Genomic DNA, 19,671 nt, shown 5'->3' with positions numbered 1-19,671 from the left:
TGCTAACAACAAGCTGTAAATAAATAGTACTTGAGAAACGTTGAAGTAAAGTGTTAATTCATGTTAGCCACATGCTAGAACATGCTCATCTTTGTTTTTAGCATATAAGAATCTTGGTTTTCACTTGTTTTGAGTACTTCTATATGGGACAGATTGTTTCAATTATAGATTTAGAAAGTACAGCGGTTTAGTTTTCTATAATACTGGATACTCAGCTTGTCATTTTGGGAAGTCTGCATTTAGGTATTAAACGCTACACACATGCATGCTGCATCCACGTGAGCGGAAACTCCTAGTGTGGTAAATGCGTGGACTACTAGGGTAAGATTAATCCTCTTACAGCTGACCTTACACCACAAACCCAAAATCTGACACAGTAACAAGTCACATCTGTCTCCTCTTAGATCTGCAGCCCATTAGCATTGGCACATGCTAGTATAATGCATGCAGCAGCTGACTCTAAAAAAAAAATCAGATAGTGTTTGCTGAGAGAGAAGCAGAATGGAGATAAATTTTGGTCACAGTCTGTGTAATCCTGCTCTCCCGGTCCAAATTGAATCCAGTCCACCCATCCATACCAGTGGGTCTGAGCGCGCTCTGTTCACCCTGCAGGGACACGGTGGCTTCAGCTCGCTGATAGAGGAGAAAAAAATAATAAAATCAGACTGAATACAGAAAGACAGCAGAAAGTGGGAGATGTGCTCTCATCTCATATGCCGTCACACAAACACCCCTCAAACTGTGCTACGAGATGTGAATCTGCAAATGTATCGATATTTAAATTGGAATTTTGACTTTTCAGTGTCTAATTATAATCCTATTCCTGGAATCCTTTTTAAGCTTATTATTCCTCTGATTCTTCTTCTGAGACTGCATTTCTAAACACATCTCCTCCTGGGGCTTTCAACTCAGCAAAGACCTTCTGGCAAATATGACGTTTTATACTTCTTCTTTTCTCTCTAATCTGACTTAGTTTTCTTTAAAATCCCTCTGAAAATGTTCATTGGTTTGTGGGACTTTCATTGTGGAAAATTATAAAAGCTCAAAAGATCAAAACTAGCATAACTAGCTAGCTTTACAACTAGTTTTAAACATGTTATGCTAAATCAATGTGCTAAATCATATGCTACAACATTTTTGTTCATGCTAGAAATTTGATAATTCATGCTAGAAACATGTCATAAACATGATCCTTGTTAGCATGTTTATTCATAAACTTTCTAAATTTAGCTTGAAACATATTAGCAACATATTGATTCTTGCTAACAACATGTTTACTTCTGCTAAATTGTGTTAAATCATGCTTGAAGCATGTTTGCAACATATTGATTCTTGCTAGCAACATGTTTATTCATGCTAGAAACTTGCTAGATCATGCTAGAAGAATGTAAGCAACACTGATTTTGTTAGCAACATGTTTATTCATGCTAAATCTTATTAGTCATGCTAGAAGCATGTTAGCAACATACTGATTCATGCTAGAAACTTGATAAAACAACATATTGATTCATGCTAGCAACATGTTTATTCATGCTAGAAACTTGTTAAATCATGCTAGAAGCATGCTAGCAACATATTGATTCATGCTAGCAACATGTTTATTCATGCTGGAAACATGTTAAATCATGCTAGAAACATGTTAGCCACATATTGATTCATGCTAGCAACAAGTTTATTAATGCTAGAAACTTGTAAATCATGCTAGAAGCATGTTAGCAACATATTGATTCATGCTAGCAACATGTTTATTCATGTTAGTAACATGTATTCATGCTAGAAACTTGTTAAATCATGCTAGAAGCATGTTAGCAACATATTGATTTTTGCAAGCAAATTGTTGACGTGTTGTTAAGCAGGAACTTTATTTCTATTTAGGAGAAATAAGTTCATGTTTATTTAGTCAAGTACACATTTAAAAAATTACTTCCTTTTGATCAATCTGAGTTCAGTTGAGACAACAGGATATCGATTTGCAGGAAACATTCTAGCAACATGCTAAATTCTGCCTATTTTCATTCATATTAGAAACATGTTAGTTATGTGTTGATTCTTGGTAGAAACTTGCTAAATCATGCTAGATGCATGTTATCAACTATTTATTCTTGCCAGCAGCATGTTTAATCATGTTTGAAAGTCATGCTTAATGCATGCTGGCAACATGTTAATTCTTGCTAGCAACATGCTTGTTCATACTAGAAACCTGCAAAATCAGGCTTGAAACATGTTAACAACACATTGATTCCTGCTAGCAGTATATTCATGCTAGAAAACTGATTATCATGCTAGAAGCATGTTGGCAACATATCGATTCTTGTTAAGAACATGTTTATTTATCTTAGAAACTTGCAAAAACATCCTAAAAACATGTTAACAATGCACTGATACTTGTTAGCAACATGTATTCATACACTTGGTAAATCTAGCTAGAAGCATGTTAGCACCATATTGATTCTTGCTTGCAGCATGTTTATTCATGCTAGAAACTTGCTAGATCATGCTATAAACATGTCAACAAGTTGATTATTGCTAGCAATATGTTTATTCATGCTAGAAATGTGATGAATCATGCTAGAGGCATGTTAGCAACATGCTTAGTTTTGTTAGCAACATGTTTATTCATAAACTTGCTAAATCTAGCTAGAAATGGGTTAGCACCATATTGAGTTTTGTAGCAACATGTTTATTCATACTATTAACTTGCTAAATCATGCCAGAATCATGTTAACAACATATTAATTCATGCTAGCAATATGTTTATTCATGCTGCTTAGTCCTGTTAGAAGCATGTTAGCAAAAATATTTTATTCATGAATAAAATGTTTTTTCATGAACTTGCTAGAAGCATATTAGCAACATACTTGCTAGAAGCATGTTTATTATTTGCTAAAACATGGCTAATCATGCTAGAAACTTGATAAATCATGCTAGTAGCATGTAAACAACTTGATTTTTGCTAGGAACAAGTTTATTTATAAACTTGCTAAAGCTTGCTAGAAGCATGTTAACAACTTGATTCTTGCTAGTAACATGTTTATTCATGCTAGAAACTTAATAAATTATACTAGAGGCATGTTACCGACGCATTGATTCTTGTTAGCAACATGTTTATTCATAAACTTGGTAAATCTTGCTAAATCTAAATAAACATGTTAGGACCTTATTGATTCTTGCCTGCAACATGTTTATTAATGTTAGGAGCTTGCTAGATTATGCTAGAAGCATGTTAGCAACACATTGTTTTTTGTTCGCAACATGTTTATTCATGCTAGAAACTTGCTAAATCTAGCTAGAAGCATGTTAGCACCTTATTGACTCTTGTTAGCAATATGTTTATTCATAAACTTGCTGAATCTTGCAATAAACATATTAGCACCTTATTGATTGCTAACATTTAATGCTGGTTACATTTACCCATCAAAGATTTCAGAGGTTTTATTAATGTTATATGAATAATTAAGTTAATTTATTTATTTCCAATTTATCTATTACATGAGTAAATAAAGTATATTTGGTCAACTTTTTTGGACTGCATTAGCACAGGGATAAACGTAAGGCTAGCAATATTTAGTGTCTGAAACTTTTAGAAATAAAGATCAAGAAAGATAATCTTTTTTATCGTTCTGAAAGCAAGACATACACAAATAATTAAAATCAGTAAGTTGAGTTTGTGTAGTTTGTGGAACATTAAAAGGATTTGCAGTGTTGGCTTGTCAGTAATCCTCAGCTCACAGAGAAGCGTGCGTTAAATGATATTCAGCAAGTAGACAAATGAGAGCATAAGCTGACGTTATGTGTGTTAGTGCAGTTATTTGAGCGAAGGATGAAAGGATTCCACTGCAGCAGGTCAACTCATTATCTCTGCTTTCTCTTGCTCACAGTCACACTCATTCATTAGACGTGTCTGTATGTGTGTGTGTGTGTTTAAACTATAACTCGCATCAAATTTTTTTGTGTTTGGTATGTACGATGTATTTTTGAGCTTGTTTTCCTTATCCTGTTTTTCTGGATAATGAGGTCTGTGTTTATCTATGTACAAGTTAGACCAGTATGTATTTTTGCGCTTGTATATAAAGGCTATTTTCAGTTTGGATTATCTAATACAAACGGGAATTATTGACAACTAACTTTAAGATTTTTTTTCTTTCTTCTGTAAAATCGCCACAGTATTTGCTTGTGTTTGTTTAGTTATAATAATATTTATGATAGTAATAATAATAATATTTAATACCAAGAAAAACGCTAAATATTTCCTTGTTTTTATTTTCATTTAGTTTATTTTAATTTTAATTTGTGTTTATTTACAATTAATAATAACAACAACAATAATAATAATAATAATAATAATAATAACAATAACAATAATAATAATAATAATAACATGAATAACATTATTAACAATAATAATAATAATATTTAAAACACATTATTGTCAACTATATGGATGCAACGATTAAATGATTTCACTATTAATCATTCTTTAATTCGTAACGGTTAATTAATTGTAAAGGCTTCTCAACACCGCTTGTTTGCACAGAACAAAACTGCTGTTACTAAATTTGTCAACTGTGTGCTAGTTTAAAGTTCCGAGCATGTGCATCGAGGCTAATAGACACGCACACTGGATTAACTAAGGCTGAAGCTAGCAGCATAAGGTCGTTTTTATATCAGGTCTTTTCAGGCGCAAATTCATTATTTCCTTTGGAGGCACATGGCGCGATACGCTCGTGCTTTACCTAGTTGAAAACATCTTATCTTTTAAAATGCAGTGATCTACAAAGCTCGCTGAAATGGTGAAGGAAGCAAGGCACTTGCACTTTCCACACACTTTTAGACGCAATATGTGAACGTCCACTAACTCCATTTTCTCTAAAGAAGCGACTGAAGTGGGCCGTTTTTGCATCACCTTTTTTGCACAATGTGCTGTAAAAAGTTTGCTGCTAAAACACATCAAACACATCTAATTTGATGCAGCAGCTTCGGGATCACCATCCAGCTGTGCACGCTAAAGTAAAGGTAAAATGGTAAAATCCGTAACTACGGTAAATTTCGTTACAAATTACTTGAATGAAATTCGTCGGTAGGGTATTAAATATTAATAGTGTCAGAATCAATGCTGTAGCGGTAAAAGTTGTGTGTGGCATTCAGTCAGTGGTGGTTCTACAGGGTGGGCCATTTATATGGATATACAACACAATCTCACGGCAATTCGGAACTTTTTGATTTAGTGGCTAATTCGTATGAATTCGTACGATCTAATTCGTACAATTTAGTACGACTTGCTCATCCCCCAATGACGGTTGGGTTTTGGGGTTGGGGTTAGGTGCCACGCCTCATTTTTAAAATCGTACAATTTCGTACGACTGAACTCGTATGAATTAACCACTAAACTGGCAAAACGTAAAATACTTAAGTTTTCTCGTGAGATCAGGCTGGGATTTTTCCTATTAAAATGGGAATGGTTGGTCATACTAACGTCCTGTTTGTGGCACATTAGTATTTGTGAGGGGCAAACTTTTCAAGATGGGTGGTGACCATGGTGGCCATTTTAAATTTGGCCATCTTGGATCCAACTTATGTTTTTTTCAACAGGAAGAGGGTCATTTGACACATCAAACTCATTGGGAATTTCAAAAGAAAAACAATGACGTGCTTGGTTTTAACATAACTTTATTCTTTCATGAGTTATTTACAAGTTTCTGACCACTTACAAAATGTGTTCAGTGTGCTGCCCATTGTGTTGGATTGTCAATGCAATCCTCATCTCCCATTCTTCACACACTGATAGCAACAACGAAGGAGAAATGCCAGCACAGACTTCCAGTATCTGTAGTTTTAGGTGCTGCACATCTTGTATCTTCAGGACCTCTGTTTAAAGTCTCATCCAAAAGAGGGCACTCACTGAGCAGATTAGAGTCCCCATCACTATACTGGGGCATTAGGGCCCACACAGACCACACTGAGAGTTGCAGAGAATAGCTTGTGTCATAGCTGCCTGGCAGTTTACATGGCGCCCTGGGCAAACCACCCCAAAAATGTCAATTAATTAATTATAAACACTTGTTAAAAACAAAATAAATGAAATTAATATACATTTCATGAATTAATATATTTAATTCATATTTACAGTGCAGTTATAAATAACACATTCATATATGCACACATTATTCAGACCTCATATTTATCAACCAAAAGTAAATTGTCTTATATTATTATATGAAAATATTACTATATATAAAATATTAAATAAAAATATTGTAATATTTTTTTATCACTTTAAAAACTTCCATCAGTTTTGAGAGCAGACAATGAACTTGTCTGAATTTTCAAACACTTCTTTGCTTTGAATCAGAGATTGTGCTGTTGTGATTCATCTCAGAAGTCCGCTGGTTTGGTTAATGACTTGAAACTCTTTATTAAAGTGCGTTTTTGAAGTCCTCGTGGAGAAAATAAAAAGTCTTTGAGCAGAATGAATCAGGAGGCGGTCAGTGTTGCTTCTGCTTTGAGGAGGGTTTTCAGCTCTGAAATTCAGTTACCTTTGCTTTAATGATGCAATTTACACTGAACTTCACTTATACTTGCCTGCCTGGTAAATATGAGCCAAGAAGGCTATGCCTTTATTGTTTAACCTTTTGATATTTTATCCTGAAATGTAAAAAAAAGATAGTTGTTTAGTTGTTTTTTGGATGAAGGTAAAGCTTTTTTATCTTTAGACCCTTTCAAGCAGTTTGTGTTGATGTTGGTGATGTTAGATGGGTAGTTTAAAGACGCTCTGACCTCAAGACTACCAAAACTAACTTCTGCAGTTCTCCAGATGTGAGAGGTGTTTTTGGCCTCTCGAACTTACACACAAAATCCTACAGCTGATTCAGAACACTTTTTGGCTACCCTTCGTAAAGTTTAGGTCACAATCCATGTTATTAATACTGGCTTATTACAGTGACTGCCTGTTATTAGGATGTTAACTTTTTATTAGGAGTTATAAAGTCTGATCTTCTGCATCCCTAATCATGCCCAAAACCTAAACCCAACTTCCACCGTACTAACTATTAGGAAATTAGCAGTTCATTAAGCTAGTAGTGTTAATTAATGGTTTGTTAATACCGTGAATTGTGACCTAAAGTGTTACTTTTTAATTACATAACAATTCATAACAGATATCTTCATTATTGTTCTGTTGGTTCAGATACTTACATCCACTTTTAAACCTTTTTCAAATCTCTATTCTTTGGTTTTACTCATTTGGCATTTGGGTTTTCATATTAATTTTATTAAATCAGTGGTTCTCAAACTGTGGTAAGTGTACCACTACTGGTACACAGGCTTCCTTCTAGTGGAACGCAGAGATATCGAATGTGTCATATGTACATGCTACATATACTTCAAAATGTATCAAAAAAGATTTATCTATGAATATGACATACGTTAAAATTTATTTTATGACATATAACCTATATTGCTGAGGTCCAGGCAACATTTCCAGGTGTTAATGAATTGGCTACTCTATGTTAATACTTTACATTCAAGTACAGCACTTTTTTTTACTTTTTAAGAACATTAACCTACTATTTTTAACTTTTAAAAGCACCTGTTAATTTAAATGTTGACGTTTTTAGTTTGCTTGTTTTTTTTACATATAAGCACAGTACAGTGTTAACGTTCAGACTATTTATAATGTTTAAAAAGGCTGACAATAATAAATATTCGTAATAATAGAAATTAATCTTCCAGTTTAGAACTGTGCAGAGCTGTAGCTGCTTTACTGGGCCTACTACTCTACTGTATTTCAATACTGCTTATTATGGTGGTATTTAAAGAGACAATTTTTTTCTAAGGTGGTACTTGATGAAAAATGTTTGAGAACCACTGTATTTCATGATATTAATTAAAATGTATTTATTTGCACACACACATGATTAGCCCTTCTATGAATTTGTATTTCTTTTTTTTAAATATTTTATTCAATATTAATTAATTAATATTAATTAACAATTAATCAATGTTTAACAGAGCAAGGACTTTTTCTCTGTATTTCCTACAATATTTTTTTCCTCTGGAGATTTACTTACTTGTTTTATTTTGGCTAGAATAAAAGGTTTAAAATAAAAACATTTTAAGGCTCAATATTATTAGCCCCAGCAATATTGTTTTTCTTTGATTGTCTATAGAGCAAACCATCGTTACACAATGACTTTTCTAATTACCCTAACTGTCCTAGTTTCCCTAATTACCCTAGTCATAATACATTTTGTGAGCATTACTTTATGAGCAGTTTACTTCATTCAGATTGTTTCCGGCTGATTGTTTTGGTTCAAATCACATGTGCATTATTTTCAAATAGTTTAATGTCTGGCTCATTCTGAAAACGTAGTCCCGTGGACGTTTCCCAGGAGGTAAGTATTTTTGCAGTTTTTGTTTTGGCGAATCGGCGAGAGGCTGATGTGTGCGCTTTATAGTCTCTCGCGAATGCCGTTTACGCCCATGCCGTTCTCATGTAAACCCACCCGACGCTGCTGTTGATCGACCGTCTGTCTGACTGACTGAATAATTGACTGGGTGACCAGCCAATCGACAGACCCACCCTCCTCCTTCCCTAAACCCAACGAATTTTACCGATTGACCCGCCCTCTTACTTCACTAAACCCAACCAACGATTTACAAAAGCCGTTTGGAAGAAGAAAAGCCCTCGTCTAATTTTTACCACGTTTTCGGGTTTTACCACATTCTCACCATGTTATTCACTCGTTCGTTTTATTTTTTGGATTCTGTTTTTGTCTTACCTGATTTCTAGAACCGCTCTTCCCTGGACTCAAACCCGGTTGTCGTCAAGTACACGACGAGTTAACTAGACAAACTGGTTGCAGCGGGAAAGCCCTCCACACAGAGGTAATCGGTCAGCTGGTTAGCGCGAAAAGGAACGCCGTCATACCACCCCATAGCGTTCGCTTAAAAAATTTTTGTACCTCCGGCTACATAATTTGCGATCTCCAGAAACGTCCATGGGACTACGTTTTCAGATTGAGCCTGTGTTGGTTCAATGTGTGTGTGTGGGACTATGTGTGTGTTGGCACGTATTCTAACACTCTACAAAATCTGCTCATCTGAGGACTAAAAGCATTAAACCTGCTGCTTAACAGTAATTGACAGCCCCAATCTTAATCCTGAAATGGAAAATCAGGAATGTGTGTTAATTCTGAGCTTTAATTTGTGCTTATGTGATGCAGATTTCATGCAAATGTGCATAAATGATTTTTTTGGTTTAATCCACGATGCATTACAGATCACCAGTAAATGTTATTTGCTGTTTGTGTATTCACAGAGATTTGAGTAAAGATCCTGCAGCATTTTGTTTACAAAATATTTCTGATGAATTATTGTTGATGCTCTGTTTTAGTTGGTTGAAAGCAATTTTTTGCTGTTTGTTATACAGTTGAAGTCAAAATTATTAGCCCCCTGTTTATTTTTACCCAATTTCTGTTTAACGGAGAGAAGATTTTTTCAACACATTTCTAAACATAATAGTTTTAATAACTAATTTCTAATAACTGATTTATTTTATATTTGTCATGATGACAGTAAATAATATTTGACTAGCTATTTTTCAAGACACTTCTATGCAGCTTAAAGTGACATTTAAAGGCTTAACTAGGTTAATTAGGTTAACTAGGCAGGTTAGGGTAATTAGGCAAGTTATTGTATAACGATGGTTTGTTTTGTAGACTATCGAAAAAAATATAGCTTTAAAGGGCTAATAATTTTGATCTTAAAATGGTTCATAAAAAATTAAAAACTACTTTTATTCTTGCAGAAATAAAACAAATAAGACTTTCTGCCGAGAAAAAAATATTATCAGACATACTGTGAAAATTTCCTTGCTGTTAAACATCATTTGGCAAATATTTGAAAAAGAAAAAATATATAAAGGGGGGCTGATAATTCTGACTTGAACTGTATATGAATATAATTGACTAAAACTACAATGATTCAGAAGATTGAAATATGACTCAAAATAAAAGGCAATTTAATCAAAACAATAAGACTATGGCCCTGTATACACTAATATGCTTCAGTGTAAACTGAAAACAGAGCATTTTGGAAATGCTGAAGAGGCTGTTTTGGTTTTAAAATATGGAAAACAAACTGACTAGGACACAGCGGGATCTTAAAAGGGAACAGTCTAGGCTACTTTTCAGTGTCATTCACATACCCTGGCTATGTTGTTTCACTATCTTAACAACAAAGTAAAAAGTAGGGAACTGCCTATTTTCATTATAATATTAACTTAACAGATACTAAAAATGTTGAGGCCATATTTATTTGATCGTCATCTTCACCATATGCATATTTATAACAAAATGGAGCCAATAACATCACTGCCTCCTTTAATTTTCATTGAAAAATATGAAACATACCCTCTCTTATATCAGTTTAATAATCAATAATGGTCATTATAAAAATATAACGTACAATAAGGGCCTACTCACACTATGCCATCCGTACCGTGCCCAGGCCCATTTCCCGGATCGTTTGAGAAGTGTGAGTGCGCTGAATCGGGCTCAAGCACGGTTCACTTGGCCGGCCCTGGCCCGGTTGGCAGAGGTGGGCCTGAGCGTGGTTCACTTGGACTTTGGCCCGGTACGCTTGTGTGTGAGTGCAAAACGCGCCAAAGCCCGAAACTGAAAGCAAGGTGTGACTTTTAAGGCACTGTTTCATATGGATTTATTAATAATTCTGTTCAGTGAACGCAAACTGCCGTAGTTTATTAAAGACGCAAACCCCTCACTGCACGACAGCTGCTCACCTTCAGCAGACCTCCTCATTCCTGCAGCACGAGAGCTTTATGATTGTTTATGAGCGCCAAAAGTGCTCTGTTCTGTTCGGCGAAATATCTGACTGCGTCACCGCATCCCTAAGGACTGTTTGGCGAAATATTTGACGGCATATCAAACGACTGAAACGATATAACTAGAGAAATCTCCACTGTGCTGCTGATTGAGAGCGCTACTCACTGAACAGCGCAGCAGTGATGACGTAAGCGTGCCGAAGCCCGTTTGTGGTGTGAGCGCGGGCCGTCGGGGGAGACGGGAGGGGGGACAAGTGTGCTTTGGCCCGGTTCGAGGTAACTGTTCCTAGTGTGAGTATGGCCTAAGTTTATACATTATAGAAAATAAAGGCAAGCGATCAGCCACATGTGCAGAATCATTGTACGTGGGTACATAATAATAATAAATGAACTTATCTTTGCCCTCAGACAAAACACGTTACCTAAGAACAAGTAAAAGACTCAAAAGACCAAAGAGTTTTTAGACAGAAACAAGATGAATTAAATATCTCGTTTAACAACTACAGTGAGATTAGATCCAGTGGAGTGCGCTGCTCTCACCTGGGAAGGTGTGCTCAAAGCACCCGCTGACTGCCTTGAGCTCAGACATCCACATACACTGCAGCGCATACCAGAGTGTGTGTGTGTGTGGTCACCTAATGTGCGTTTTCAGTGGTGTAGTGTGGACGTGGATTGTTTTCCTTTTAAAATGTTGTTTTTAAACTTAAACATGTAAGTGTAAACATGGCCTAAAACAAAATCTAAGTTTACTGTCGAAATATACTGTGGTATCATCGCTTTGTTTATTTCTGTTTAGCTCAAACAAATATAGTGACAATATAAGCAGCCTGTGTGAGCTCTTTTTTGAAAAGTGTGTGTGTGCGTTTGCTTGTTTCCCATGTCTCCTCTTCTAACAGCTCTGGTCTTGTGTCACACAGGAGGTGTCAGATTCATCAGTTTTGAGTGTGTCGAGCAGCGCAGCGAGTCGTCAAGCCTCACAGCAGGTCTTCCTCCAGGATGAAAGGGTACGGACGTCTCCGACAGGCCTGCTGCTAATAACTCTCCATTTCACAAGTCCACGCTAACAGTAGCGGCTCTCAACGACAATCACGCAGCACTTAGATTACAGCTCCGGGTCTCCATAAGCACAGCTCAAATGCCTTCTTTTCTGTTTACTCTGTCACTTCAACCCATCAATTTTAAATCATGCGCAAAATGTCATTTCGAGGCTGGAGGTTTGAAAACATGAAAAGAGTCACTTTTTTGTGTTTATGCATTTGGCAGATGCGTTTATGCAGAGTGACTCGCATTGCATTTAAAGGGATAGGCATCAGGGATAGTTCACCCCAAAAAATTTACTCACTATTTACTCACCCTCAAGTGGTTATAAACCTTTATGAGCTTCTTTTTTTCTGATGAACATAAAAGAAGATATTTTGAAGAATGTTGAACATAAACATGCTCATAGAAGGGTTGGTAATGAACATTTATACACAAGTATGTATGTGTATAAAGCAGGGGTGGCCAACCCTGTTCCTGGAGAGCCACCTTCCTGCAGATTTCAGCTGTTACCCATATCAAACACACCTGAACCAATTAATTAGGACCTGAACACCACGTGATAATTACAGGCAGGTGTGTTTGATATGGGTTGCAACTGAAATCTGCAAGAAGGTGGCTCTCCAGGAGCACGGTTGGCCACCCCTGGTATAAAGCATCTGTTTTGTGAGAAGTGCTTCTTATATGACATGTGAACTACCCATACAGCTTTACTTTGACATTTCCTAGGGTAAGAATGATGTCGACTGAAAATTTCTGTCAGACACCACACCCGCCAAAAAGGTACCTTTTGGCAGTAGAACCACAAGCCTGATAAAGGTGACCCGAACCGACCCATACCGTACCGTACAGTACCAGTCAGTGGAAATAGGCCATTAGTTACGTCTCATGAAGAGTAAACTGAGTTAGTATCAAGGTTATTATAGTTAACAAAAACATTTTTTACAAACTTTTAACTAAAACTAACTGAAACTGTATTGTGTATATACAAAACTAACTGAAACTTACTAAAATTATAGCATTTTTGTCTTTGTAAATGTATTTAATAGAAAAGCCTACTGTAAGCCTTTTAGAAGTAACTCTGTTTACTTCCCACTGCCTGGTGTTTGACCCGTACAGCACCTCAGAGTCTGTAATCCTGTTGCCATTGGCCAGATCGAGCCGATCCTTCTCCAGTCAGTCCTCTCTGTTGATCCTGCGACAAAAACAATGAATGACCATGACAACAGCACGGTAACAGCATTACATATGACCCGAGCAGACACTTAAAAGTATTATTTAACATTCACACACTGTAAAAAATTTCCAGGTTTTCACAACAAGTTACTGTAATTTTTCACAGTAAATTACATTAGTATCCCTTCACAGTATTTAACTGAAAAATTCACAGTAATATGTTGTATTCATAATTTTATTGTGAAATTACGGCAAGTAGCATGATTACAGCAAATTACTGTGAAAAGGGCTATATCTTTTGCACGTTAGTTATAGAAATTCAAACCTTTTTTAATTCAACGTAGAAATTAATACAAATGAACTTTTAACAGATAATAACAGAATGTTATAGCCCCTAAAACGATTTGGTTACCAACATCTTTTTGGTTGTACTGCACCTTTATTTAATTTTATACAGTTAACATAGAATAGGAAATAATATTTAATGAACATAACTGTGTGCTTAGCCAAAACACAATAAACTGGAATAAAAAGTAATTAATTAATGAAACCAAAGACTGTTAAACAGCCAACAATTATTTCAATGTCAGGGTAAATGTCTGCTTTAGACGGTTTCATGAGTATTGGGCACCTGTCATCGCCTGGAGGTCACTAATCTTTAATTTAGAATTAAATATATATATATAATTTTTTTTTATCTATATAAATAAACCACAGATTAGAGTTTTAAACAACTACATTCTAGCATGAAAAACAGTTAAAACTTCATTTTCGGACGCATATAGAGCCATCGAAGACGGGGCAATTGTCCCAATGTCTAGCCTGAAGACAGGCGCCTCTCGGCGGATACATGAATAATGAGCGCCGTTACCGCCTGGAGGTCATAGATCTCCGCTACCGGCAAAACACACTTAAAATTACACACAATCTTTACTAACAATCCACATATTTGAGTTTTGAAGAACTACATTCTCGCATGAAAAAGTGTTAAAACTTTATTTCATTACATATTTCAAGTAATATTTATAATATTATGTGCCTTCTCATCCACCATTACAGCTTGATGCAGCTTGGTGCAAAATGAATCCTGGGAGGAAAAAATAATAATTCTCAATACACTCCAAACGAACTTTATTCTTATTGTTAAAATCAGAGATATGTAATATTTTGAATGGCGAAGAAAATAATTAACTTTATATTTCAATCAATATATTACTTTTGCACTGCTTCGGTTCAGGACTCGTGTGAAATTGAATCAGATTCAGATATTTTATCAGACGTGTTCATGAGCTCATAGTCATCAACAAGCAATTCGTGTACAAGCAGTACACGAACCAAGCAATATGATGAAATATTAATGAATTATATGTTTGCGTCTTACAATATTATACAAAATGGAATCGTTTTCAAGCGAATTCGATTCTTTACTGTTCACTTAAAGGAGCCGAATTCGACTCTTTACAGTTCACTTAAAGGAGCCGATTCATTTAACAGAACTGACTCGACTCGACCGCAAACAAGCGCCATCACCACAGACAACGCCTGCCTCGTCTCTTCACCCAACGGATTCATCCTCGGTAAGTGTTAAAATATGACTTTTGTCCGTTAAATGATTGTTGTATGTGTATTTCTGTATAGTGCATGTCATTTAACAGGAATTTACCGAGTACTTCAGTTGTACTCGCACGTACAGGGTTTAAGCGCGCCTTTTTTTAAAACAAGAAATTAACGACGCCAGATGGTGCTTGTAGTGTTTTCTGAGGTATTAGCATAACGTTAACGTTAGTTCCTGAAAAAAGAAAGGGAATTTTCTTTAATTAACTTCTTGTTAACTGCATTTTCTGTTTCAGTACAAGACTGAAGTAAAGGTGAAATGACTAAAGTTAAGGTAAGCTCTGACCTTCACTTAAGTTAACGTTACGGTTACGGTTAGTCACCATCATGTACGTTAATTTTGTTCACTGTAACGTTAACGTTAAGTTAGTTAAATAAACTAAACTCATTATGAAACAAGTCTTAACTGTTTTATTAAATGAGGCTTATAATACAATTCAGTTGTATTCTTTTAAACTAACACTAACACAGTACATATTGTATATTTCTCACTGGTGTTAATGCAGTGCTAACATTTACTAATGAGAACTAATTGTATATTGTCACTAACTGTAGATTTTATTTTTTGGTGTTCAGGTGTACCTGATAATAGCTGAAGTGTGAGGTGAGTGTAAATTCTGAGCACACAAATATAACCTAAATTCATTATCACAATCTAAACCTATATATATATATATATATATATATATATATATATATATATATATATATATATATATATATATATGAGTATGTGTGTGCGTGTGTTAGGTTGAGTCTTATTCTACTCTTATTATATTCATATTTTTTTGCAGCCACAGCCATTGATGTTGAAACACTGATGCTACCAATCACCCCTCGCTTGATTATTAAAGGTAATGTTGATGCCTTACTCATTTTTATTAGATTTTTAAATGTCAAGTTTTTCACAGATTTGTTGTGAGCAGTTTCTTGTACAAACTCTTTTTCTTCTTCCAGAAGTTCCACCAGTACCTCCAGTAGTAGTAAATATTAGACAAAGATTTTTTTAAACTATAGTTTTTATTTTTATTAGCAATTTTACTGGGCATGTGTGTTTGTTTGCTTGGTTTTTAATAGGCAGAGCATGGAATGTCAACTTTGTTTCTACAAAAAAATTTAATTATTCACAAACACCTCTAATTTAGTCCTTCTTTCCCCCTTTTAGTCTTATTCCTTGGAAGGTCGAGTGGTCATGGGACCTCACCTGGATTTCACAACTGACTTTGGATCTGGTCTGAAACAGAAGTATGCTGAAGATGCCTTTTGCACTCTGGAATTTAAGGTAATGTCAACAATAAATATTGTAACTGAGGGCTTGTTTTGGGGGGGTTAAACAAGGAATGTATAGGAGCACAAGTCATGACTCCCCTTGTCCCCTTGTTATAAAGGGCCGTGTTGCAGACACAATTTGTTTGTCTGTGCTGGAGACCAGAGGGGAAGCTGTCTTTAAAAGGATGGGGCTCTTATACCATATGTGAAGTTACCTATTCAGGTGAGTGGATTACATGCAAGTCATTGCAAAAGGCATAAATAGTGGGAAATTTTTACTGGGCAGCACAAATTAAGTGAAACTCAAAAAACGTTGAAAAATATTTGGAATATTTGCAAAAAACTTGATTGAAATGAATACAACACAAGTGCTATATCACTTCAATCAAGTTTTCTTTGCAAAATTTTCCTAATATTTAAATCATGAAAAGATAGCTTGATGCAAGAAACATCCTGCTAGTATTCAAGAGCTAGTACTGTGATGCATGTGTTAACTTTGCAATAAGTGTGAACCCAGCATTAGATTATAGTCTGTAAACAGAAGGTGTAAATCAAATCAACTGTTTTAAAATGCTCTGCCTAGGTCATTAAAACCACTATTTGTTGTTGGACTGTTCTTGATTGTGTGTTTGTGATGGAAATGTTTTTCAGATGTTTTTGTTTAAATTATTGCAGTTTGACTGAGCTACAGTATTGTCAGCATGTTCAAACTGAGCTAACAGTAATTTTGCTCTCTAGTGCAGCAGTAGTGTCCCAGTAGTGTTGTATGAAGCTAACTGTTTGTCTGCCCTTTTGCTTATAGGTGCTTTTTGGGCACCAGTTTGGAGATGGAAGACAGACGAAGTCAAAGAAGCAGAGAAGACACATCAACCAGCAAGTGTGTAAAATTATCAGGAAAATGATTGACCTTGAATAGACGACTGCCTAATTTAGCAAGAAGTTTTGTCTCTCTCTCTCATGTGTGTGTGTGTATATATATATATATATATATATATATATATATATATATATATATATATATATATATATATATATATATATATATAATGAGAGAGAGAGCGCACTCTGAAGCACTGCTTTTTATATGTATGCTACATATGATGTCAGATTTTTTTGTTCTTATGTTCTTATAGTATTTTTTGAGGCTTCACCTTCACCTTTTGAAAGTTTTCTGAAATGTTTACACAGATGTCATTAAGCGGTTAAATAAATCTGTAAAATGTATGTGTGTTTGTTTTTATTTTGATTTTAGAGTCTTTTCAGATCACCCAAAAATGAAGATTCTGTCGTCATTTACGCATCCTCAGGTTGTTTGGACACAAAGAGGAATATTTGATATTTTTATTCCTGTGTTTAACAAAAAAAAATCATTTTTAACAGAGCTGGAACAACCTGAGGGTGAGTAAATCAAGATAGAATTTTCATTTTTGTGTGACCTAAAATTGCTTTGAAATTTTACAGCACCAAACTGTTAAATTACAGTAATCCGGGATATAACTGTAACTTTGCAGTTAAATCAGGTATTTAAACTGCAACCTACTGCTAAATCACAGTAATCGTTTTGCAAATTCACAGTAAAATATAGTTAATTCTACAAGATAATACTGTGAAATTACAGTAACGGACTTTATTATCTACTGTAAAGTTACAATATATGGTTGTAATTTCACAATAATTTAATGTGACAAAACCACAGTAAATTACTGTGAACTACCTCACAATAATTTACTGTGAATTTACATACAGTAATTTACTGTGAAAGTAATGCAATTATTAGCCAGTAATTTACTGTGAATTTAAGGTCAAATTTTTTACAGTGCATTATTAACAAACATATTAACAAATTGGACTTTTTAACCGGATCTTCCACGTGAACCAGTTGAACTAGTTCACCAAATCGACTGAATCATTTAAAAGGATTTCTGTCTCCAGCAAACACTTTTGAGGTTCCTGTGAATAGAACCCATGACTTTGTCCTACCTTACAATGATCTTGAAGTTAAGGATGCTGAAAGTGATTAAATAGGAGGACAAGGAAAGGTTTTGACGAGACCCCATGACAATAGACACAAAAGAGTCATGACATTGTAGTCCAGTAGAATAATTCATGGGATATTGATCATCAAATTGAGCCAGCAGATCAGTGTCAGTGGAGTAGAATATTGATAAAACACTAAAATAATGAAACACGGCGCTTGATATGGCTGAATGTTCTTGCCTCAGATCCTTTTGAGTGAAATTTGAGTATTTGTTGTAATACATAAATTAATACATAAATAAAATAATAATATAAATAAAGGTTATGCTTTAAAATAATGAACCATTAGTTAATGTATTTACTAACATAAACAAACTACTAGTGATACATTTATCACAGTGTTTGTTCATCTTTGTTAACGTTAGTTAATGTTATTTGAGTTAAATATTGTTAGTTTATTGTGCATTAACTAGTGTTAAGAAGCTCACCTTTGTATTTCAATAATGCAGTTAATGTGTAACTATTATTAATAAATGCTATATAAGATCATTGATATTTATTGTTAGTAAATATATTAATTAACAGTAACTAATGGGCTGTTATTCTGAAGTGTTACCGAAAAAAAAAAAGGTTTTAAAAATTTTAATTATTCGCGCCCCTTTTATTTTTTCCTTAATTTCTGTTTAATGGAGAAAAGATATTGTCAACACATTACTAAACATAATAGTTTTTATAACTCATTTCTAGCAACTGAATTATTTTATCTTTGTCATGACAGCAGTAAATAATATTTGACTACACATTTTTCAAGACACATTTTTCACTACACAGCTTAACATGACATTTAAAGGCTTAACTAGGTTATTTAGGTGGACTAGGCAGGTTAGGGTAATCAGGCAAGTTATTGTATAACGATGGTTTGTTTTGTAGACTATAGAGAAAAAAAATAGCTTAAAGGGGCTAATTATATTGACCTTAAAATGGCTTTTTAAAAAAATGAACACTGCTTTTATTCTATCTAAAATCAAACAAATACAACTTTTTTCAGAGGAAAAAATATTATCAGACATAATGTGAATATTGCCTTGCTCTGTTAAACATCATTTGGCAAATATTTAAAAAACTTGACTTCAACTTTATATAAATAACTATTTTAATTAAATGAATGTACAATACACTGTTCATTTTTGTTATTTTGTATTTTTAGTGGATGGTACTAAATTGTATTTATGGAGTAGTAGACATTACCAGTTTAGCACAATTAAAGAACATAATAAAATTACTAAAACTTTAAAATAAAAAAGAATACATGTAAATAATTGTGTTTAAATCTGTTAATTAAAAAAAAGTTATTAGTATTTTTTGATAGTAAAATAACACTGAGGGCCCTATCATACATCCGGCACCATAAAGCGCAAGACATATTTGGCATGATTTGTTGTTCTTTTCAGACCAGCACAACCCTAATTTTTACGTTTTGCACCACATTGTTTCGATAGCAAATTCTTTTGTGCCACTTTGTGGACTCATGGGTGTGCTGGTCTATAAAGGAGGTGTGTTAAGGCGCTTTGCTGGAGCGTTGCTATTTTAACTAAAACTAACTAATAGCTGGTCTACAGTCCAGCGCAGAGCATGTTAGTTATGCGCCTATGCAGGTCCAAATGCTTAGACCAGGGGTTCCCAAACTTTTCAGCCCGCGACCCCCAAAATGACAATGCCAGTGACTCGTGACCCCCAATATTCTCTGAGGTGGTGGT

General features: G+C 34.7%; 1 protein-coding gene and 1 long non-coding RNA gene across 6 annotated transcripts in view; both read left to right on the top strand.

Annotated features, from left to right (window-relative positions):
• The window catches only part of xirp2b (xin actin binding repeat containing 2b), a 209,432-nt gene that overhangs the window by 164,923 nt on the left and 24,838 nt on the right, over positions 1–19,671 (top strand). For 2 of the 4 annotated variants that reach the window (XM_073913222.1, XM_073913223.1), the window contains 2 exons: positions 11,758–11,844; positions 12,998–13,111. In XM_073913222.1, coding sequence (XP_073769323.1) covers positions 11,758–11,844; positions 12,998–13,111 — 201 coding nt within the window. The remainder of the gene's footprint in view (positions 1–11,757; positions 11,845–12,997; positions 13,112–19,671) is intronic. The other 2 variants (XM_068223681.2, XM_021479041.3) reach the window with 1 other exon arrangement.
• Positions 14,553–16,875, top strand: LOC141376218 (uncharacterized). Of its 2 annotated transcripts, none has more exons than XR_012385654.1 (7): positions 14,553–14,631; positions 14,905–14,942; positions 15,245–15,272; positions 15,463–15,522; positions 15,834–15,950; positions 16,057–16,160; positions 16,740–16,875. It is a non-coding gene; the product is annotated as an uncharacterized lncRNA (long non-coding RNA). The 2 variants fall into 2 exon arrangements; XR_012385655.1 differs by having other exon boundaries at positions 15,626–15,950.

The sequence above is a fragment of the Danio rerio genome, chromosome 9, assembly GCF_049306965.1.
Source record: "Danio rerio strain Tuebingen ecotype United States chromosome 9, GRCz12tu, whole genome shotgun sequence".
NCBI classification, from domain to species: Eukaryota; Metazoa; Chordata; class Actinopteri; order Cypriniformes; family Danionidae; genus Danio; species Danio rerio.
Note: the sequence above shows the minus strand (reverse complement) of the source record. Positions and strands in the feature narration are given on the sequence as shown.